The sequence below is a fragment of the Scyliorhinus torazame genome, chromosome 18 (assembly GCF_047496885.1).
Source record: "Scyliorhinus torazame isolate Kashiwa2021f chromosome 18, sScyTor2.1, whole genome shotgun sequence".
Classification (NCBI taxonomy): domain Eukaryota; kingdom Metazoa; phylum Chordata; class Chondrichthyes; order Carcharhiniformes; family Scyliorhinidae; genus Scyliorhinus; species Scyliorhinus torazame.
In genome coordinates this window covers 71,167,254-71,190,889 of record NC_092724.1, presented here as the reverse complement: position 1 = coordinate 71,190,889, position 23,636 = coordinate 71,167,254, and the positions used below count along the sequence as shown (strand labels likewise).

The 23,636-nt window shown below is 55.7% G+C and overlaps 1 protein-coding gene across 3 annotated transcripts in view; it reads left to right on the top strand.

Moving 5' to 3' along the window:
• The window catches only part of LOC140395292 (lipoprotein lipase-like), a 243,639-nt gene that overhangs the window by 53,788 nt on the left and 166,215 nt on the right, over nt 1–23,636 (top strand). For all 3 annotated transcript variants that reach the window (XM_072482878.1, XM_072482877.1, XM_072482876.1), the window contains 2 exons: nt 1,800–2,042; nt 21,228–21,348. In XM_072482878.1, the coding sequence (XP_072338979.1) occupies nt 1,800–2,042; nt 21,228–21,348 (364 nt within the window). The remainder of the gene's footprint in view (nt 1–1,799; nt 2,043–21,227; nt 21,349–23,636) is intronic.

The following is a 23,636-nucleotide window of genomic DNA, read 5'->3' as shown; positions in this document are numbered from 1 at the left end:
CAGCCTATCATGTAGCATCTCATTCATGGACGATCCAAATTCCCAGTACTCTGCCAACTTCCGCAATCTAGCAAGAACGGGTTCCCCAGGGTCCTCCCAGCTGTGTCAAAATGGAGGATTATGGATGGCTTTGGGGTGTAATGGTTTCTCACCAGGTTCACGAGCTTGTCAGATGTTTTAGTGTCAGGGGCCGCTGAATAGGTTACGCTTTTGAGAATGCTAAATATCGGGGTCCCGTATGCTGTGAGGAAGATTACCTTCTGTCCCATTGGTATTGACAAATAACGCATGTGCTTGGCACACTGGTCCCAGTCCCCTACGTTTGCATTGTTGCCAATCGGCACCGGAGTCGCCAATAATGTTGCCAATTAATAATGATGCTCTTTAGAGTCGCCAGGTATCAAATGATACCACCACAAGGCTTTACCGGATATTGATCAAAGGACCACACAACCAGTTAGTCAGTTCAAGTTCAAAGATGGTTTATTTACACACAAGGATTACTTCGACATGCAACACAAAACACTCCAAGTTATACTACACCTAACAACTACAATAACCTTTTCTTAACTTCAGGGCAACCGGCTCTATGCAGATGGACAAGGCCTTTGTCTGGATCTTGCGTGGCTGGGTGGAAGAAGTGGCTGTTTCTGCTGGGCTCATCCGTCTGGTAGCGATCGTTAGTCTTGAACTTGTCTGTCTGGTCGTTATGCTGCATTTGGATTGGCATAGGCAGGATCCAAGCGACCGAGCACATGGCTGTGTCTCTGATCCCTCTGGGATTTTGCGCTGTTTAGGGCGGTCCTTAACTTGGACCCAATAATTCGACAGGCTTCGATCACTGCCTTTGATTTTGGCCAATAAAGGGGCGGGTGCCATGATGGCTGGGCGTGTCCTTAACGGTCATTGACCTTGACTGTTTGGTCTCCCTGAGTAAAGGGAGTGGCTCCGATTAGTCTGCATCTGTATCGGTTACCCGAATACAGTTCTTTTGTTCTGAGGAAATGGGCCATTAGAATGCAAACGAGCGGGGGTTTCAATCGCGTCTAGCTATCTGGGTTGCAAATACACACACAAGTTCTGAGTCTGTCTGAGTCCTGGGTTGGCCATAATTCCCATGGTCCTTTGCAGGTGGCCATCTGAGATGGCTACAGTATCATACGGCTCAAGATGTAGAAAGAAAGGCATTTCCAGCTTTTCTTTTCTTACCGAAGTTGTCTTCTGAAGTTATGAAAGCTGCACAGAATCCCGTGCGTGATCCTCATCGCCAATGTAATCACTCCAGGAGGCGCCGGCTAAAAATCAAAGCAGATTTATTCTCAAGCATAAATAAAGCCACAGGTGCGACGTACAAATCAAATGTCCCAGCCCGGGACTATTAGGAACTCCCCGTCCAGGTCTGGGGGTCGATATTTAAGGTTGGCGAGCCCATATTGGGTGGGTCTCCGCTCATTCAACATGGGAACTCATATCCTACAAAGCCCATGGGGAGATCAATCAGCGATTCCCTGGGGTCTTTGTGAGGGTTATAAACCACATCATACTGTATTGCGATATCGATAGAGAGAGTGAATGCCCATTTATGTAGCACCTTTCCCCTCCAGATTACGAGAGCTTCATAGTCCTGATATCACACCAACAGACAGGGGACGGTGACAGGTAATGTATGTCTTGAAGCAAATGGTCCAGACCACTTAAAGAAGTTACAGATACAGAAGCTGAGCTGATTCCTGTCACAGACTGGAATCTGTAACCTTGTGTAAGGAAGATCTATTCAACACCTTCCTCTCTTTCCAAAGCATTTTCAGAAGCGGTGAAGTGTGAACATGAACGCTCGATCCACTTATTCATTGATTCGCTGTTGTACGAAGACCAGCCATGCAAGGCTTATCGGTGTAACAACCACAAATCATTTGAGAAGGGGATGTGCCTGAACTGCCGCAAGAATCGCTGTAACACTCTGGGCTACAATGTTAAATGGATCAACAGCAAGAAGTGCAACAGGATGTACCTGAAGACCCGGGCCAACATGCCCTTTCGAGGTAGGCCAGAGCTGATAACTTTCCAAATTTTAACTGAGAGTGGAATCTGGGAGGGGAGAGCGCCACCTACCTTTGGGAGACAAGGGTGACCTTGTCTCTCTGGTCATCTGCCTGACTAAAAGGTGCTGGACATTTCCACGGGCTGGTGAGCGGGAAGAGAAGGTTCTGGCAGCATAAAGTAAGTCACGGAGTTGGGTATTGAGAGAGTCTTGGGAAGGAGGGTGTGCCCAGGGCAGAGGGAGGCCTATACTTGTGTACCCCAGAGAATCACTTCTTGCAACTCCTGATCTCATAAGAAAAGCAAACGCAACCGAGCTGTTTGGGCCTCTTCCGGTTCCAGTCAATTTCCTGCAGCTGTTCCCATCAGGGCAGAGTTAAAATCAGGTCCGGTGCCCAATCTGTATAACTGAAGGAGGGTCTGCCTCTCCTGGCAGCTCCCCTTTGATGTCTGCTGATCAGAGCAGGCTGGGATTGGCAAAAGGTGGCCAAGACCTGGAGCATCTGAATTGCCAACACCCTGTGTCTGGGGTTAAAATCACACGTGTGCAAATTCCAACAGCCTTTGGGATATTGTTCTCACCTGAACAGAGAGGATTAAGGGGAAATTTAAACAAAGTGTCCAATATCATGAAGGGTTTTGATGAAACTAATGGGGAGAAGCCGAGCAGGATTTTCTCTTTGGGAGGCTAAGTTCTCCCGTCTGAGTGGAATCGTTCTTGGTCTATGCTGGTGCCAGGAGCTGCGCCCAAGAGCGATTTTGTTCTCCCTTGCCATGCTAATTTATACTTGGTAGGGAGTTTGCGGGATTGTATTGGAATCCCGGAATTGGACTGCCATTTTGAGCTGGTGGCCCCGATACCGAGGGCCAGTGGCTGGCCCCCCTCCCCCTACAACACAAATCCTCCCACCCTCCCTCCTGCTGACAAGTAAGGGCATCCTCCCCCACCACATGGGAATTAAGGGTCAATCCCCACAACACACACACATGAGGGTGACCCAATACCACCCCCATCAGAGACCCCCATCAGAGACCCCTGCTTGAAACCTGAAGAGCAGGACAAGCAGCAGATTGCATTTTCACTTGCCCTTTTCTAACACCTTTCCTTCGGGGCTTTTCACAGTAATTTAATTGAAGCCTAATTGTGACAATAAGTGATTATTATTATAATTATTATTAAATGTTCCATCCCAGGCAACATCCTGGTGAATTGCCTCTGCACCCACTCCAGTGCAATCACATCCTTCCGGTAATATGGCGACCAGAATTGCACAGTACTCCAGCTGTGGCCTCACCAAAGTTCTCTACAATTCCATCATGACCTCCCTGCTTTTGCAATCTATGCCTCGATTGATGAAGGCAAGTGTCCCATATGTGTTTTTCACCACAAAATTAACCTGCCCTCCCACTTTCAGAGATCTATGGACAAACACGCCAAGGTCCCTTTGTTCCTTGGAACTTTCCAGTGTCAGTCCATTCATTGAACACTTCCTTGGCAAATTGCTTCTTCCAAAGTATATCACCTCACACTTTTCAGGGATAAATTCCATCTGCCACTTTTCTGCCCATTTGACCAACCCGTCCAAAATATTCCTGTAACCCAAGACAGTCCGCCTCACTGTTAACCACCCGGCCAATATTTGTGTCATCCGCAAACTTACTGATCCTACCCCCCACATAGTCATCTATGTTGTTTATGTGAATGATGGATAATAGGGGCTCCAGCACAGATCCCTGTGGTACGCCATGGACACCGGCTACCAGTCACTAAAACAGCCGTCTGTCAGCACCTCTGTCTCCTACAACTAAGCCAATTTGAATCCACCTTATCAAATTACCCTGTACCCCTTGTGCATTTGCCTTCTTTAGATGCCTCCCATGTGATATCTTGTCAAAGATTTTGCTGAAATCCTTCCAAACTACATCAACTGCATTACCCTCATCTACACACCTGGTCACCTCGCTCAAAAATTCAGTTAAATTTGTTAGGCATGACCTCCCTCGGACAAAACCATGCTGACTATCCCTGATCAAACCTTGTGTAGCGCACAATGACTTACGAGAGACACGAATAGAGATGAAGTCGATGAGGCTTTATTAAGCGTGACTTGTTCCCCGCAGTTCAGCAACAGACTGGAGCTGCGGGGAGAAGCCCGTGTTCTTATACTCCGCCTTCAGGGCGGAGCTAGGGATCAACAGCCAACCAGGACCCGGGATCTGTCAGCCAATAGCATCACGGCGTCACAGTCCCACATGACCCCTAATGCATACCACCACACCTTGTTCATTGATCTTTCCCTTCACACTAGAATGCGTCTCCATTACTCTGCTTTGATGCTGACCACAATTTTTATAAACACTCTTGTTTGATTTACAGATCCTCACCAGTCAAAGACAGCTAAGTGCTTCCTGCTGTGAAAAAGAGGAAGTCAAAGCATTTAGCTGCTTTTGATGTGATGAGGGGCTGTCAATCCTAGCAGGTCACACAATGAATCTTCAACCTACTGCCTGGACTGCTCTTCAGCTTTAGTCAGGGGCCTCTGATGGGGGTCTCTGTCGGGGTGGGGCCGGATGGGGTCTTTACTGGGGGGTCTCTTTTGGGGTCTGATGGGTGTGGTCTCTGATGGGGGAGTCTGTGCTGGGGGTCTGATGGAGGGTCTATGCTGGGGGTCTGATGGGGGAGTCTCTGTTGGGAGTCTGATGGAGGGTCTGATGGGGGAGTCTCTGTTGGGAGTCTGATGGGAGGGTCTATGCTGGGGGTCTGATGGGGGAGTCTCTGTTGGGAGTCTGATGGGGGAGTCTGTGCTGGGGGTCTGATGGAGGGTCTGATGGGGGAGTCTCTGTTGGGAGTCTGATGGGGGAGTCTGTGCTGGGGGTCTGATGGAGGGTCTGATGGGGGAGTCTCTGTTGGGAGTCTGATGGGGGAGTCTGTGCTGGGAGTCTGATGGAGGAGTCTGTGCTGGGAGTCTGATGGGGAAGTCTATGCTGGGGGTCTGATGGAGGGTCTGATGGGGGAGTTTCCGTTGGGAGTCTGATGGGGGAGTTTATGCTGGGGGTCTGATGGGGGAGTCTCTGTTGGGAGTCTGATGGGGGAGTCTGTGCTGGGGGTCTGATGGAGGGTCTGATGGGGGAGTCTCTGTTGGGAGTCTGATGGGGGAGTCTGTGCTGGGGGTCTGATGGAGGGTCTGATGGGGGAGTCTCTGTTGGGAGTCTGATGGGGGAGTCTGTGCTGGGAGTCTGATGGAGGAGTCTGTGCTGGGAGTCTGATGGGGAGTCTGATGGGGGAGTTTCCGTTGGGAGTCTGATGGGGAAGTCTATGCTGGGGGTCTGATGGAGGGTCTGATGGGGGAGTCTGTGCTGGGAGTCTGATGGGGAGTCTATGCTGGGGGTCTGATGGAGGGTCTGATGGGGGAGTCTGTGCTGGGAGTCTGATGGGGAGTCTATGCTGGGGGTCTGATGGAGGGTCTGATGGGGGAGTCTGTGCTGGGGGTCTGATGGGGGAGTCTCTGTTGGGAGTCTGATGGAGGGTCTGATGGGGGAGTCTCTGTTGGGAGTCTGATGGGAGGGTCTATGCTGGGGGTCTGATGGGGGAGTCTCTGTTGGGAGTCTGATGGGGGAGTCTGTGCTGGGGGTCTGATGGAGGGTCTGATGGGGGAGTCTCTGTTGGGAGTCTGATGGGGGAGTCTGTGCTGGGGGTCTGATGGAGGGTCTGATGGGGGAGTTTCCGTTGGGAGTCTGATGGGGGAGTTTATGCTGGGGGTCTGATGGAGGGTCTGATGGGGGAGTCTCTGTTGGGAGTCTGATGGGGGAGTCTGTGCTGGGGGTCTGATGGAGGGTCTGATGGGGGAGTCTCTGTTGGGAGTCTGATGGGGGAGTCTGTGCTGGGAGTCTGATGGAGGAGTCTGTGCTGGGAGTCTGATGGGGAAGTCTATGCTGGGGGTCTGATGGAGGGTCTGATGGGGGAGTTTCCGTTGGGAGTCTGATGGGGAAGTCTATGCTGGGGGTCTGATGGAGGGTCTGATGGGGGAGTCTGTGCTGGGAGTCTGATGGGGAGTCTATGCTGGGGGTCTGATGGAGGGTCTGATGGGGGAGTCTGTGCTGGGAGTCTGATGGGGAGTCTATGCTGGGGGTCTGATGGAGGGTCTGATGGGGGAGTCTGTGCTGGGAGTCTGATGGGGAGTCTATGCTGGGGGTCTGATGGAGGGTCTGATGGGGGAGTCTGTGCTGGGAGTCTGATGGGGAGTCTATGCTGGGGGTCTGATGGAGGGTCTGATGGGGGAGTCTCTGTTGGGAGTCTGATGGGGAAGTCTATGCTGGGGGTCTGATGGAGGGTCTGATGGGGGAGTTTATGCTGGGGGTCTGATGGAGGGTCTGATGGGGGAGTTTCTGTTGGGAGTCTGATGGGGAAGTCTATGCTGGGGGTCTGATGGAGGGTCTGATGGGGGAGTCTGTGCTGGGGGTCTGATGGAGGGTCTGATGGAGGAGTTTCTGTTGGGAGTCTGATGGGGAAGTCTATGCTGGGGGTCTGATGGAGGGTCTGATGGGGGAGTCTGTGCTGGGAGTCTGATGGGGGAGTCTGTGCTGGGGGTCTGATGGAGGGTCTGATGGGGGAGTTTCTGTTGGGAGTCTGATGGGGAAGTCTATGCTGGGGGTCTGATGGAGGGTCTGATGGGGGAGTCTGTGCTGGGGGTCTGATGGAGGGTCTGATGGGGGAGTTTCTGTTGGGAGTCTGATGGGGAAGTCTATGCTGGGGGTCTGATGGAGGGTCTGATGGGGGAGTCTGTGCTGGGAGTCTGATGGGGAAGTCTATGCTGGGGGTCTGATGGAGGGTCTGATGGGGGAGTCTGTGCTGGGGGTCTGATGGAGGGTCTGATGGGGGAGTTTCTGTTGGGAGTCTGATGGAGGGTCTGATGGGGGAGTCTCTGTTGGGAGTCTGATGGGGAAGACTATGCTGGGGGTCTGATGGAGGGTCTGATGGGGGAGTCTGTGCTGGGGGTCTGATGGAGGGTCTGATGGGGGAGTCTGTGCTGGGGGTCTGATGGAGGGTCTGATGGGGGAGTCTCTGTTGGGAGTCTGATGGGGAAGACTATGCTGGGGGTCTGATGGAGGGTCTGATGGGGGAGTCTGTGCTGGGGGTCTGATGGAGGGTCTGATGGGGGAGTCTGTGCTGGGGGTCTGATGGAGGATCTGATGGGGGAGTCTCTGTTCAGGGTCTCTTTTGGAGGTCTAATGGGGCAGTCTCTGTTAGGGTCTGATTTGGGGGGTCTCTGTTGGGGGTTTGATGGGGGAATCTGATGGTAGGCCTGATGGGGGTGTCTGTGGGGTGGGGTGGGCAGGACTTGTGTTATCGGAGGAAGGGGACCCTCCGGATGTTTTTGTGGGGCACCTACATTGCATACTTACCACCTTGACCCACTGTGGGGTCCACCATGCCAGGGTTAGATTGGAAATACCTGAGGTGGGCGGCAGACATCCACCCCACTGCTTTCTGGGGCAGGAAGCTTATTAACGAGAGGACAGATATGTGTTCAAGAGCTAACCAAAGAGTCAGAGTGAAACTGCGGAGAATCCTCTTTTTGCAGCGAATTGTTCTGACTTGGATTGTGCTATCTGATAGGCTGGTGGAAATAACGGGCGTGATTCTCCGCTCCGCTCCGGTTGGGAGAATCCCCTGGCGCGCCATTTTTCCCCGCGACGCCGGTCCGACCCCCTCCCGCGATTCACCCAAACGGCGAGATCGGCCCCGTCGAGTTCTGCGCGGCGCAGGCGGGAGAATCGCCCGAGACACCCAAAATGGCGATTCTCCGCTACCCCCGCTATTCTCCGGCCCGGATGGGCTGAAGTCCCAGCGGCGTGACCCCAGTTCACGCCATCGCCGTTCACACCTGGTAAATAAAGTCGTCAGCCAGTCGTGCTGGCTGACGCTGAGCAGTGAGGAGGTGAGCGGACTGTTCCGGAGCTCCTGCAGACCGGGTCGACTTCCCCGAGAATGCTGCGGCCAACAGGGGGGTGGGAGGGGGGGGGGTGAGGGAGAGTGTGGAGGTGGGAGGGGGGTGAGGGATTGTGTGGAGCTGGGAGGGGGGTGAGGGAGAGTGTGGAGGTGGGAGGGGGGTGAGGGAGACTGTGGAGGTGGGAGGGGGGTGAGGGAGAGTGTGGAGGTGGGAGGGGGGTGAGGGAGAGTGTGGAGGTGGGAGGGGGGTGAGGGAGAGTGTGGAGGTGGGAGGGGGGGTGAGGGAGAGTGTGGAGCTGGGAGGGGGGGTGAGGGAGAGTGTGGAGGTGGGAAGGGAGAGTGTGGAGGTGGGAGGGGGGTGAGGGAGAGTGTGGAGATGGGAGGGGGTGAGGGAGTGTGTGGAGCTGGGAGGGGGGTGAGGGAGTGTGTGGAGGTGGGAGGGGGGGTGAGGGAGAGTGTGGAGGTGGGAGGTGGGGGAGGGAGAGTGTGGAGGTGGGGAGGGAGAGTGTGGAGGTGGGAGGGGGGGTGAGGGAGAGTGTGGAGGTGGGAGGAGGGGGAGGGAGAGTGTGGAGGTGGGAGGGGGGGTGAGGGAGAGTGTGGAGGTGGGAGGGGGGAGGGAGAGTGTGGAGGTGGGAGGAGGGGGAGGGAGAGTGTGGAGGTGGGAGGAGGGGTGAGGGAGAGTGTGGAGGTGGGAGGAGGGGGAGGGAGAGTGTGGAGGTGGGAGGAGGGGGAGGGAGAGTGTGGAGGTGGGAAGGGAGAGTGTGGAGGTGGGAGGGGGGTGAGGGAGAGTGTGGAGGTGGGAGGAGGGTGAGGGAGAGTGTGGAGGTGGGAGGAGGGGGAGGGAGAGTGTGGAGGTGGGAGGAGGGGGAGGGAGAGTGTGGAGGTGGGAGGAGGGGGAGGGAGAGTGTGGAGGTGGGAGGAGGGGGAGGGAGAGTGTGGAGGTGGGAAGGGAGAGTGTGGAGGTGGGAGGGGGGGGAGGGAGAGTGTGGAGGTGGGAGGAGGGGGAGGGAGAGTGTGGAGGTGGGAGGAGGGGGAGGGAGAGTGTGGAGGTGGGAGGAGGGGGAGGGAGAGTGTGGAGGTGGGAAGGGAGAGTGTGGAGGTGGGAGGGGGGAGGGAGAGTGTGGAGGTGGGAGGAGGGGGAGGGAGAGTGTGGACGTGGGAGGGGGGGTGAGGGAGAGTGTGGAGGAGGGTGAGGGAGAGTGTGGAGGTGGGAGGAGGGGGAGGGAGAGTGTGGAGGTGGGAGGAGGGGGAGGGAGAGTGTGGAGGTGGGAGGAGGGGGAGGGAGAGTGTGGAGGTGGGAGGAGGGGGAGGGAGAGTGTGGAGGTGGGAGGAGGGGGAGGGAGAGTGTGGAGGTGGGAGGAGGGGGAGGGAGAGTGTGGAGGTGGGAGGAGGGGGAGGGAGAGTGTGGAGGTGGGAGGAGGGGGAGGGAGAGTGTGGAGGTGGGAAGGGAGAGTGTGGAGGTGGGAGGGGGGGAGGGAGAGTGTGGAGGTGGGAGGAGGGGGAGGGAGAGTGTGGAGGTGGGAGGAGGGGGAGGGAGAGTGTGGAGGTGGGAGGAGGGGGAGGGAGAGTGTGGAGGTGGGAGGAGGGGGAGGGAGAGTGTGGAGGTGGGAGGAGGGGGAGGGAGAGTGTGGAGGTGGGAGGAGGGGGAGGGAGAGTGTGGAGGTGGGAAGGGAGAGTGTGGAGGTGGGAGGGGGGAGGGAGAGTGTGGAGGTGGGAGGAGGGGGAGGGAGAGTGTGGAGGTGGGAGGGGGGGTGAGGGAGAGTGTGGAGGAGGGTGAGGGAGAGTGTGGAGGTGGGAGGAGGGGGAGGGAGAGTGTGGAGGTGGGAGGAGGGGGAGGGAGAGTGTGGAGGTGGGAGGAGGGGGAGGGAGAGTGTGGAGGTGGGAGGGGGGGAGGGAGAGTGTGGAGGTGGGAGGAGGGGGAGGGAGAGTGTGGAGGAGGGGGAGGGAGAGTGTGGAGGTGGGAGGAGGGGGAGGGAGAGTGTGGAGGTGGGAGGAGGGGGAGGGAGAGTGTGGAGGTGGGAGGAGGGTGAGGGAGAGTGTGGAGGTGGGAGGAGGGGGAGGGAGAGTGTGGAGGTGGGAGGAGGGGGAGGGAGAGTGTGGAGGTGGGAGGAGGGGGAGGGAGAGTGTGGAGGTGGGAGGGGGGGTGAGGGAGAGTGTGGAGGTGGGAGGAGGGGGAGGGAGAGTGTGGAGGTGTATGCCGACCAGACAGCGATGGTCACTGCCGTGGTTGGAGCCGCAGGTTGCCATCCGGCAGCGTAGAGTCGGACGGCCCACAGTGGCTGCAGATGCAGCGGTCGCCGGTGCAGCAGAGGGGATGGACGCGGAGTGGCCCGTCATCGCCGCGCAGGCCGCAGTCGCTCAGGACCCGAATGTACAAGGGGATGCCGAGGAGAACGTTGACCCCCCGACGGCGAGGAATGCACAGGAGGCGGGCACTGATATTGAAGTGCTTGGGGGGGAGGAGGTGGAGGAGGAGCCACTGATGGTGGTGCCAGGGCGCCACAGGCGTCCAGCAAGGCCGAGGGTGTATCATAGAATTTACAGTGCAGAAGGAGGCCATTCGGCCCATCGAGTCTGCACTGGCTCTTGGACAGAGCACCCTACCCAAGGTCAACAGCTCCACCCTATCCCCACAACCCAGCAACCACACCCAACGCTATGGACAATTTTGGACACTAAGGGCAATTTATCACGGCCAATCCACTTAACCTGCACATCTTTGGACTGTGGGAGGAAACCGGAGCACCCGGAGGAAACCCACACAGACACGGGGAGGATGTGCAGACTCCGCACAGACAGTGACCCAAGCCAGAATCGAACCTGGGACCTGGAGCTGGGAAGCAATTGTGCTATCCACAATCCTACCGTGCTGTACCATGACAGAATGTCATTCGAGGCCCTACCGGACATCACATGCAGGAGAAGACTACGGTTCAGCAGGGAGACGGTCGCACATATATGCCACCTCGTGGCGCACCTCACACCACTAGGAACGAGTGGCAGACACGCTATACCAGTCTCCGTCAAGGTAACGGTGGCCCTAAACCTTTACGCTACCGGTTCCTTCCAGGCGCCGAGCGGGGTCCTATCCGGGATCTCACAGGCATCGGTCCACAGGTGCATCAGGGCCGTGACTGACGCCTTGTACGCCATCGCGGACAGGTACATTCAATTCCCCGAGGACCGAGCACAGCAGGAAGCACGGGCACGTGGATTCGCCAAGGTGGCCGGGATACCGATGGTCCAGGGTGTCATCGATGGTGTGCATGTCTCCATGCGCCCACCTGCAGACAGCAGGGAAGTGTTCATGAACAGGAAGGGCGCATACTCCATAAACATTCAGGTGGTGTGCGACCCCCACATGAAGATCATGCACGTGTGTGCAAGGTACCCCGGCAGTGTGCATGACGCCTACATTCTGGCACAATCGTTCATCCACGCAATGTTCGATGGATGCCCCCCCCGGCTGAGGGGCTGGTTGCTGGGCGACAGAGGCTATCCGTTGAGGTCATGGCTGATGACGCCAATACGGAGGCCTCAGATCAACGTGGAGAGCCTATACAACGAGGCACATGCAGCAACCAGGGGTGTGGTGGAGCGGTGCTTCGGCCTGCTGAAGATGAGATTCAGATGCCTGGACCGATCAGGAGGGGCCCTGCAATACCGGCCCGACAGGGTCGGTCGCATGGTTGTGGTCTGCTGTGTGCTGCACAACATTGCCATGCAGAGGGGAGATGCCCTGGTGGAGGAGCCGGAGGGAGGACCCCGACGGCACCCGGAGCCAACGCAAACGAGGGGGATGGGGAAGAGGGAGGAGGAGGAGGAGGAGGAGGATGGCGTGCATCAGGGTGGGGGGAGGGGCGCAGGACACAGACACTGCCCAGCTGCTCGTTACGTCCAGGAGGCTGCGCGACGGCACCGTCGCGGACAGCGGGCACGCGACGCGTTGGTGGCCGCACGATTCACGCACCGTGGGGGAGGGATTCGCTGAACACTGCCACTTGCACCATCAGTCCTGCACACGGGCACCACACAGCAACCCCCCCCCCCCCCACCCCTGCACCCCCGCACCGCGTTCACGGCACCAATTCCACATCACCTTCCCACTGCGGGATTGCACATTTAAAAAAATTTTTTAAAATATATTTATTAAAGTTTTTTAACACAATTTTTCTCCCTTACAAACAATACCCCCCCCCCCCCCCCCCCCGTAACAAAATAAAAGAGCAAGAAATCGCGCAGAGCGCGATACATGGCAAAATGATATATTTACACAGCTTTGGCAAGAAATCGCGCAGAGCGCGATACATGGCAAAATGATATATTTACACAGCTTTGTACACTGGCCCTCACCCGTACGTGCCAGTTTCCCCAACCCTTCATGTTATCTCTTGCTCACCCACCCTCCCCGGCAGTCCCCCCTTTATCCCACCCCCTCCCCCCCTCCCAGGACGTCGTCTCCCCCCCCGCCCAAGGTTGCTGCTGCTGCTGACCGACCTTCCTCTAACGCTCCCCGAGATAGTCTAGGAACGGTTGCCACCGCCTGTAGAACCCCTGCGCTGACCCTCTCAAGGCGAACTTAATCCTCTCCAACTTTATGAACCCAGCCATATCATTTATCCAGGCCTCCAGGCTGGGGGGCTTCGCCTCCTTCCACATTAGCAAGATCCTTCGCCGGGCTACTAGGGACGCAAAGGCCAGAATGCCGGCCTCTTTCGCCTCCTGCACTCCCGGTTCGTCCACTACTCCAAATATTGCTAGCCCCCAGCTTGGCTTGACCCGGACTTTCACCACCTGAGATATTGCTCCCGCCACTCCTCTCCAGAACCCCTCCAGTGCCAGGCATGACCAAAACATATGGACATGGTTCGCCGGGCTCCCTGAGCACATCCCACACCTGTCCTCCACCCCAAAGAACCTACTCAACCTCGCCTCCGTCAAGTGCGCTCTGTGGACCACCTTAAATTGTATCAGGCTGAGCCTGGCACACGAGGAGGAGGAATTAACCCTACCTAGGGCATCAGCCCACAGACCTTCCTCAATCTCCTCCCCCAGCTCCTCCTCCCATTTACCCTTCAACTCTTCTACCAGCGCTTCCCCCTCTTCTTTCAACACCTGGTGTATTTCCGACACCTTGCCCTCCCTAACCCATACACCCGAGATCACCCTATCTTGACCTTCTTGTGCCGGGAGCAACGGGAACCTGCATATATCTAAAGGCATTTCCCGGGGGTAACTCAAACTTCTCCTCCAGTGCCCCAAGGCTCGCAAACGTCATGTCGATGAACAGGTCCCCCATTCTTCCAATCGCCGCCCGATGCCAGCTCTGGAACCCCCCCGTCCATCTTCCCCGGGACAAACCGGTGGTTACCCCTGATCGGGGACCACACCGATGCTCCCATTGCACCCCTGTGCCGTCTCCACTTGCCCCAGATCCTTAGCGTTGCCGCCACCACCAGGCCCGTGGTGTACTTTGTCGGCGAGAGCGGCAGAGGTGCCGTCACCAACGCCCCCAGGCTCGTTCCTTTACAGGACGCCATCTCCATCCTCTTCCATGCCGCCCCTTCACCCTCCATAACCCACTTGCAGATCATCGTCACATTTGCTGCCCAGTAGTAGCTCCCCAGGTTTGGCTGCGCCAACCCTCCTCGGTCCCTACTGCGTTCCAGGAACCCTCTCCTTACTCTCGGGGTCTTATTCGCCCACACAAACCCCATAATACTCCTGCCTACTCTCTTAAAAAAGGCCTCAGTGATCACGATGGGAAGGCACTGAAACACAAACAGAAACCTCGGAAGGACCACCATTTTGACCGACTGCACCCTACCCGCCAGCGAGAGCGGTAGCATGTCCCATCTTTTGAAATCCTCCTCCATTTGCTCCACCAACCTCGTCAGATTCAGTTTATGTAGGGTCCCCCAACTCCTGGCTATCTGGATCCCCAGATACCGAAAGCTCCCCTCCGCCCTCCTCAGTGGTAGGTCCCCTATCCCTCTTTCTTGGTCCCCCGCCTGTAATACAAAGAGCTCACTCTTCCCTACATTGAGCTTATAGCCCGAAAACTCCCCAAACTCCCTTAGAGTCTGCATGACCTCCATTGGATCCGCCACGTACAGCAGCAGGTCATCTGCATATAGCGACACCCGATGCTCTTCTCCCCCTTGGACCACTCCCCTCCATTTATTAAACTCCCTCAATGACATGGCCAATGGTTTGATCGCCAATGCGAACAACAGGCACCCCTGCCTCGTCCCTCGGTACAGTCGAAAGTACTCCGACTTCCGCCGGTTCGTCACTACACTCGCCATCGGGGCTCTGTAAAGGAGCTTAACCCAACTGATAAACCCTCCCCCGAACCCAAAACTACGCAGCACCTCCCAGAGGTACTCCCACTTTACTCGGTCAAAGGCCTTCTCCGCGTCTATAGCTGCCACTATCTCCGCCTCTCCCTGCTCCGATGGCATCATTATCACGTTTAAGAGCCGCCGCACATTGGTGTTTAGTTGCCTGTCGTTTACAAATCCCGTCTGGTCCTCGTGGATTACCCCCGGGACACAGTCCTCGATCCTCGTGGCCAGCACTTTTGCCAGCAACTTTGCATCCACATTGAGGTGCGAGATTGGCCTGTACGATCCACATTGCAGTGGGTCCTTGTCCCGCTTTAGGATCAAAGAAATTGTCGCTTCCGACATTGTCGGGGGCAGGGTCCCCTCCTTTCTTGCCTCATTAAAGGTCCTCACCAGTAGCGGGGCCAACAGGTCTACGTACATCCTGTAGAACTCCACCGGGAATCCATCCGGTCCCGGGGCCTTCCCCGCCTGCATGCTCCCCAAACCCTTGCTCAGCTCCTCCAACCCAATTGGTGCCCCCAAACCAGCCACCTCTTGCTCCTCCACCCTCGGGAATCTCAGTTGATCTAGGAATCGGCTCATCCCCTCTTCCCCCGCTGGGGGCTGGGATCTGTACAGCTCCTCATAAAAGGCCTTAAATACCTTGTTTATTTTCGTTGCACTCCGAACCGTGGCTCCCCTTCCATCTTTGACTCCCCCTATTTCCCTCGCTGCCATCCTCTTACGGAGCTGGTGTGCCAGCATCCGACTAGCCTTTTCCCCGTACTCGTAGGTCGCCCCCTGCGCTTTCCTCCACTGTGCCTCCGCCTTCCCTGTGGTCAACAGGTCAAACTCCGTCTGGAGCCGTCGTCTTTCCCAAGTAATCTTTCCTCCGGGCCTCTGCGTATCTCCTGTCCACTCTCAAAATCTCCCCCACTAACCCCTCCCTTTCCATTCCCTCTGTCTTCTCCCTATGAGCCCTAATGGAGATTAGCTCTCCCCTGATCACCGCCTTCAACGCCTCCCATACCACCCCCCACCCGCACCTTCCCCGTTGTCGTTGGCCTCCAAGTACCTTTCGATGCACCCCCTCACCTTCCCACACACCACCTCATCTGCCAGCAGTCCCACATCCAACCGCCACAACGGGCGTTGGTCCCTCTCCTCTCCCAGCTCCAGTTCCACCCAGTGCGGGGCGTGGTCCGAAACGGCTATGGCCGAATACTCCGTCCCCTCCACCCTCGGGATGAGCGCCCTACCCAGAACAAAGAAATCTATCCGGGAGTAGGCTTTGTGTACATGGGAGAAGAAAGAAAATTCCCTGGCCTGCGGCCTTGCAAACCGCCATGGGTCCACTCCCCCCATCTGATCCATAAACCCCTTAAGTACCTTGGCCGCCGCCGGCCTCTTTCCAGTCCTTGATTTGGAGCGGTCCAGTGCTGGATCCAACACTGTATTGAAGTCCCCTCCCATTATCAGGCCTCCTATCTCCAGGTCCGGAATGCGCCCCAACATGTGCTTCATGAATCCTGCATCATCCCAGTTCGGGGCATATACGTTTACCAACACCACCCACGTCCCTTGCAGCCTACCACTCACCATTACATAGCGCCCTCCATTGTCCGCTACAATAGTCTTGGCCTCAAATGACACCCGCTTTCCCACCAATATTGCCACCCCTCTATTCTTTGCGTCCAGTCCCGAGTGGAATACCTGTCCTACCCATCCTTTTCTTAACCTGACCTGGTCCGCCACCTTCAGGTTGTGTCTCTTGGAGCATGACCATGTCCGCCTTCAGTCCCTTTAAATGCGCGAACACTCGAGCCCTCTTCACCGGCCCATTCAGGCCCCTCACATTCCATGTTATCAGCCGGACTGAAGGGGCTCTCACCCCCCCCCCCCCCCCCCCCCCCCCCCCCCCCCCCCCGCCCCGCCCCCCGACTAGCCATCTCCTTTTCTGGGCCAGACGGGGGACCCCCGTCCCGACCACCTCTTCTGTGTCCCATTCCCTTTCGGCCAGTGCAGCAGCAACCCCTCCCCCCCGCCCTCCCCCCCGCTAGACCCCTGTCTAGCTTTTTTGCTCCCCCCATGTCACTCCCGTAAGTCAGCTGACGCCTGCTGACCCCGGCTTCCCCCGCCGTCCCTTTGACCTCCCCGTGTGGGAGTCTCCCAATCAACATGCATTCCTTCGTCCCCCTTCCCCCCTTTCTTCCCGCGCGCGGGAAAAAAAAACGCGCTTTCCACCCAGCCCATGTAACATTTCCTGCGCGTGATTGACCCCCTATATACAACAACCATCACACATCAAACCTCAAACATCCCACCCTCACAAACCCTCAGTTAGAGTCCAGCTTTTCGGCTTGTACAAAGGTCCACGCCTCTTCAGGCGTTTCAAAGTAATAGTGTTGGCCCTTGTATGTGACCCACAGTCGCGCTGGCTGCAGCATTCCGAATTTCACTTCTTTCCGGTACAACGCCGCTTTGGCCCGGTTGAAACCCGCTCTCCGCTTTGCAACCTCTGTGCTCCAGTCCGGGTATATTCGGATCTCTGCATTGTCCCACTTACTGCTCCGCTCCTTCTTGGCCCATCTCAGGACCCACTCTCTGTCCGTGAACCGGTGGAACCTCACCACCATCGCCCTTGGCGGCTCATTTGCCTGGGGCTTCTTCACCAGCACCCGATGTGCCCCGTCCAACTCCAGTGGCCTCGAAGGGGCCTTCATGCCCATCATCGCCTCGAGCATCGTGCTCGCGTATGCCCCGGCATCGGCCCCCTCCACTCCCTCAGGGAGACCCAGGATTCGCAGATTCTTTCTCCTCGACCTGTTCTCCAGGTCTTCCAGTCTTCCCGCCCACCTCTTGTGTAGCGCCTCATTCTTCTCCACTCTCACCGCCAGGCCCACGAGCTCATCCTCGTTCTGATTGACTCTTTTCTGTACCTCCTGGATCTTAACTTCTTGGGCCTCTGGGTGATCCCGAGTCCTTCAATTGCCGAAAGCATAGGCGCCAACATCTCCTTGCGCATCTCCTCGCGCTGCTCCTCGAAGCAGCGCTTGATGAACTCCTGCAGCTCCCCTTTGTCCCTGGCCGCCGCCATTTTGTTTTCTCTCCCTCGCTTCTCCCGTTGCTCCAGTGCCGCTCCTTTGGCCGTTACACTTCTGGTCCGTTTCATAGAAGTTGGAGGGGGGCGTCTCTCTTCCCTTCCCCACGGGTTGCATCAAAAAAAATTCCGTTGGGGCTCCTCTAACGAGCCCGAAAGTCCGTGGTAGCGGGAGCTGCCGAATCGTGCGGCTTAGCTCCGCATAGCCGCAACCGGAAGTGATTGCACAACATTGATGATTGGGTAAGCGGGTTTGATCAGTGCCATGTTGAATGATGACAGCCCGCTCTGCGATGAGTGTGAGCTCAGATTCGCCAGCCAAGGTCTGACTCATGGCTATAGCTGAACCATGCACTCCGGTGGTCACAGCCTTCGTAACGGACATTTCATCACGTGCCCGTGTGGGGTAGCTGGCATCGGAGTGCCGAGGACCACGGTGTCCGATTTTGGGAGGCAGGGGGGAAATGGACAGCACATCCGGCACCGCCGTTGAACCGCTCGTTAACCCCAGCGCCACTCGGTCACCCTCACGAGCCCCCTGGCACCGGACATAGCACAGAGTCTTACAAGTTAAGTGCAACAGTGAGTTTGTTTGTGACATTCACATACAGATGCCCTACCCCCTACAACTAAACTGTGCCCTGCACCCGTGCCAACTTATTATGTGCCTAACTTCTTTGCCTTACGGGCCCTACCACTATGTCTATGTGCGTCTCTGTCCAGCGTCCCATACTGAGAGGATGGCCCTCCTGTCCGACCGACTGCCACCCTCTGGCGTCTGTCCCTGGGTGCGCTTGAGGTTGGAGATGGTCGGCTGTGTCTTGGCCGAGACGACCCTGGATGTTCGGCGGCTGGCCCTGGGGAACACAACGATACGGGGTTCGTTAGACACGCTGGGCCGGGTGTATGGTGGTGGTGGGGGCAGTGTGTGAGGGGAAGAGGGGATTGAGGGTGCAGTGGCATGAGTGTGAGGAGGGGCGATGACTGGTTGGGGGTGGGGAGGACATGCAGGGTTCTCTCACTTGCTTCTGCGCCTCCGACCTGGCATGGCGCGACCTCCCGGGTGGCGGATCCCCCAACGAGGTCCAGGGCCCTCTGCTCGTGAACATTTAGGGGGTGCAGCACAGGAGAACACCCTCCGGTTCTCATACGCTCACGCTGGTTGTGAGCTGTCTTGTCCTGGGGGGAGGGTGTTGGATAAAGCATCACAATTAGGCGGGTATCATCAGGGCGTGCAGATATAGGCTATATTAATGCTGGGTGAGGAGACAGTTGGAGCCACGCCATGGCAGCTCTCCAGGGGGGGTTCCCAGTGCTCATGTGGGCCGAGTACAACGTTGTGCACCCTGAACACCCCCCCCCACCCCACTTGCCCCCCTCGTGCACGGGGTGGGGGTGGGGGTTGGTTGTGACCCGGGGGCACCCTCATGGCACTTACCCTGGCAGCCCGAGTGAGGTCGTGCAGTTTCTTCCGACACTGCTCCCCGGACCGTGGGGGTGCCCCACAGCACTCACTGTGAGGTGCCAACCTCACGCCAACCACGCCTCACCTGCTGGACAGCTGGCGATGCCCACGTCTTGGGCAGAGTGTGGCCCTTCGGTTTTCAACCTCATCGAGGAGGGTGCCCAGGTCCGTGTCCTGGAACCTCGGTACGGCTCGTCGGGGCTCAGCCATCTCTCCTCCTGGGCCCTTCCGTGCACGGATTGCACCATTTATGACGCAGCGCCGCGTCATTCGGGCGTCGCACGCTTACGACGCTGCTTTCGCGCAACACCCTCCCCCCCCCCCACCCGAGTTCCTCGCGGCCCCGCTCCTAGCCCATTTTCGGGCCCTGAATCGATCGCGATCGGGGCCGTTTCGCATCGTTGTGAAACTCGACGGCGTGGGCACTTAGTCGCGGGAGCGGAGAATCGCACCCAATAACTTTTAAAAGGGAATTGAATAAATATTTGAAAAGAAGAATTCTGTAGAGCTGTGAGAAAAGCTTGGGGAAAGCTGAGTCGTTCTTACAGATAACCAGCAGGGGCAGAATGGGCCGAATGGCCTGATTGCTGGGATCAGCCCTGTGAAACTGCTCATAAAGAAGCCTTGTAAGAAGTTCCTTTATCAGAATGAGGTTTAGTCATCAAAGCAGAGACACCAGGAGTTAAAACATTACAGAAGCAGCAGTACAGATTGTTAATGAATCCCTTATTGTGTTTGTGTTCTTCCTGGTGTCATTAAAAGCACTCACTGAATCACTACAAATATGATCCAAATCCATTACAGTTAAATATTTCAGGACATGACTTCCCCATGGAGAGGGCTGTCAGTCTGATGTGGATGTATTGGCAGCAGGTAGTAAACACCTATCCTTTGCCACCTCTCCGTGCTGTGTCAATTTCTCCTCTGCTGACATTCGTAGCTGATGATTCACGGACGGTTCCAGTAAGTTAATGATAAGATCATTTCCCCAGGGGGTGAAAGCTGAGTGGGTGAGAGTTTGGGCTGCATCAATACTGGACGGGGGGGGGGGGGGGGGGGGGGCGGGGGGGTCACATTCTGAGCATGTTCTGCAATGGGTGTAATTGCTAGGGTTCCAAATTTGCTGGAGAAAATTTCTTGAGTTTCTCGCGCCTTTAACATGAGACATCCCGAGCTGCTTCAGGCTGCTGGTTCACTTTGGCAAAAAGTGAATGGGTGTGGGTTTGGGCTGTCATCCTGCTCCTCTGGGTATTCGATGGGCAAGTAAAGGTTGAGAATGGTCTTAGGGGTGGCCTAGTCTCCATTGGCTTCTCCCTCATGTACACCAAGCTGCTGACTGATGACCTCATCGGCTGTGGAAGGAGCCTTTAGCTGAGTGGTAGTTAGGCCTACCAGCCTCTGAGTTAGAGGGAGGTGTGGATGAAGTCCTCCTCAATGGGTTGTCTGAGCCATTTTAACTTCTCCTGTCTGTCTGGACTTGCCCTCTCCCCACTGTCAGCTTGTATCGAGATTGTTAAGCCTATGGAAAGAGCACTGACCTTTATTGCAAGGGGGTTGGGGTATTAAAGTAGGGAGGTATGGCCATCATTGTGCAGAGTGTTGGTGAGACCACCTCATTCCGTGTCCAGTTTTGGTCACCTTCCTCTGAGGAGGGATTTACTTACATTCGAAGCAGTTTGAATGAAGATTCATGATGTTGATTCCTGGGATGAAGGGGTTGTTTTCTGAGGGAAGATTGAACATATTGAGTCTAAACTTATTGGAATTTAGAAGAATAGGAGATGGTCTTATTGAAACAGGGAAGATTCTGAGGGGCTTGACAAGGTGGATGCCGAGAGGATAGAGTATGAAATTGGGGGACACCATTTAAAAATAAAGATTCTCCCATTTAAGACAGAATTGAGGAGGAATTAATTCTCTTAGGTGGTCATTAATCTGTGGAATTCTCGTCACCAGAGAGCAGTTGAGGCTGGCTCAATGACTATGCTCGAGGCCTAGTTAGACAGATTTTTGATTGTCAAGGAAGTCGAGGGTTATGAGAGACAGGCAGGAAATGAAGGCCACAATCAGATCAGCCGTGATCTTATTGAATGAGAGAGCCGGCTCGAAGGGCTGAATGACCTCCTGCTCCTTTTTCTTGTGACTTTATGAAATCGTGGCGAGTCAGACAGCCTGCGCTTCCTCATTAACTCCCACTGCTCTCGGAACAGAATGACAACATTGGCTGTGCAGCTGTGGGAAGAGTGAAGCAAAGAGAAGCTGCATGTTTTCACTGCAGAGGCCCTGAAGGCCACCGTTCTCACCATCCCTCACCATTAACCAGGCTCTTCCTTTCCTTACCAGTTTATCATTACCAGCTGAAGATTCACTTTTCCAACAAATTCGATCACGTTGACATCGACCCCACTCTCTCTGTGTCTCTTCATGGGACTAAGAATGACGTGAAAGATCTTCCCACTGAAATGTAAGTATAACTCCACCCCATTGGCAGAGAGCACTGAAAATATCTCCACCTTACACAAATATCGCCATGAATTAACTTTGCAACGGGGCCTGATCTCTGTATCCGACAGTGCCATACTGCCCTCCTCCATTCACTGCCCACCTCCATTCACTGCCCACCTCCATTCACTGCCCACCTCCATTCACTGCCCACCTCCATTCACTGCCCACCTCTATTCACTGTCCCTCCATTCACTGTCCCTCCATTCATCCCTTCTTCTAATCACTGTCCCTCCATTCACTGTCCCTCCTCCATTCACTGCCCACCTCCATTCACTGTCCCCCCATTCACTGTCCCTCCATTCATCCCTTCCTCCATTCACTGTCCCTCCTCCAATCACTGACACTCCATTCACCCCCTCCCCCAATCACTGTCCCCCATTCACTGTCCCTTCATTCATCCCTTCCTCCATTCACTGACCCTCCTCCAATCACTGTCCCTCCATTCACCCCCTCCCCCAATCACTGCATCTCCATTCACTGTCCCTCCTCCAATCACTATCCCTCCATTCACTGTCCCTCCTCCAATCACTGTCACTCCATTCACCCATTCCTCCAATCACTATCCCTCCATTCACTGCCCTCCTTCATTCACTGCCCTCCTCCATTCACTGCCCACCTCCATTCACTGCCCCTCCCCCAATCACTGTCCCTGCCTTCATCCTTTCCTCCAATCACTGTTGCTCCATTCACCCCCTCCAAAAATCACTGTTGCTCCATTCGCCCCCTCCACAATCACTGTTGCTCCATTCACCCCCTCCTCCAATCACTGTCCTCCAATCACTCTCCCTCCATTCACCCCCTCCTCCAATCACTGTCCCTCCATCCACCCCTTCCTCCAATCACTGTCGCTCCATTCACCCCCTCCACAATCACTGTCCCTCCATTCACCCCTTCCTCCAATCACTGTCACTCCATTCACCCCCTCCACAATCACTGTTGCTCCATTCACCCCTTCCTCCAATCACTGTCACTCCATTCACCCCCTCCACAATCACTGTCCCTCCATTCACCCCCTCCTCCAATCACTCTCCCTCCATTCACCCCTTCCACCAATCACTGTCCCTCCATTCACCCCTTCCTCCAATCACTGTTGCTCCATTCACCCCCTCCACAATCACTGTTGCTCCATTCACGCCCTCCTCCAATGACTGTCCCTCCATTCACCCCTTCCTCCAATCACTGTTGCTCCATTCACCCCCTCCACAATCACCGCTGCTCCATTCACGCCCTCCTCCAATGACTGTCCCTCCATTCACCCCCTCCACAATCACTGTTGCTCCATTCACGCCCTCCTCCAATGACTGTCCCTCCATTCACCCCCTCAAAGAACAATACAGCACAGGAACAGGACCTATTGCCCTCCAAGCCTGTACCGGTCATGATGCCACCCTTGGCCAAAACCCTCAGCATTTCCATGAGCTGTATCCCGCTATACCCGTCCTATCCATGTGTTTGTCGAGATGTCTTTTGAATGCCGTTAATGTATCTGCTTCCACAATCTCCCCTGGCAACACATCCCAGGCACTCACCACTTTCTGCGTAATAAAACTGCCTCTCACATCTCCTCTAGACTTTGCCCCACAGACCTTAAACCTATGCCCCCTGGTGACTGACCCCTCCACCCTGGGAAAGAGTGCCTGCCCATCCACTTGCCCCTCATAATTTTGTAGACCTCTATCAGGTCACCCTTCAACATCCGTCTTTCTAATGAAAACAGTCCAAGTCTATTCAGCCTCTCCTCATAGCTAATACCCTCTGGACCAGGCAACATCCTGGTAAACCTCCTCTGCACCCTCTCCAAAGCCTCCACATCCTTCTGGTAGCGTGGGGACCAGAATTGTGCGCAATATTCCAAGTGTGGCCGTACCAAGGTTCTATACAACTGTAGCATGACTTTCCAGTTTTTATACTCGATGCCCCGTCCAATGAAAGCAAACATTCCGTATGCTTTCTTGACTACCTTGTCCACTTGTGTTGCCACTTTCAAAGATCTGTGGACCTGCACGCCCAGATCTCTCTGACTTTCTATATTCCCAAGAGTTTTCGCATTTACGGTATATTTTCCCTCACATGTTACACCTACTAAAATGCATTACCTCACATTTGTCTGGATAAAACTCCATTTGCCATTTCTCTGCACAATTCTCCAAACTATCTATGTTCTGCTGTATCCTCTGACAATCCTCAACACTATCTGCAGGTTAGCTGAGAGACTCTCAGCTACAGAGCTGTCTGTCTCTCAGTTAC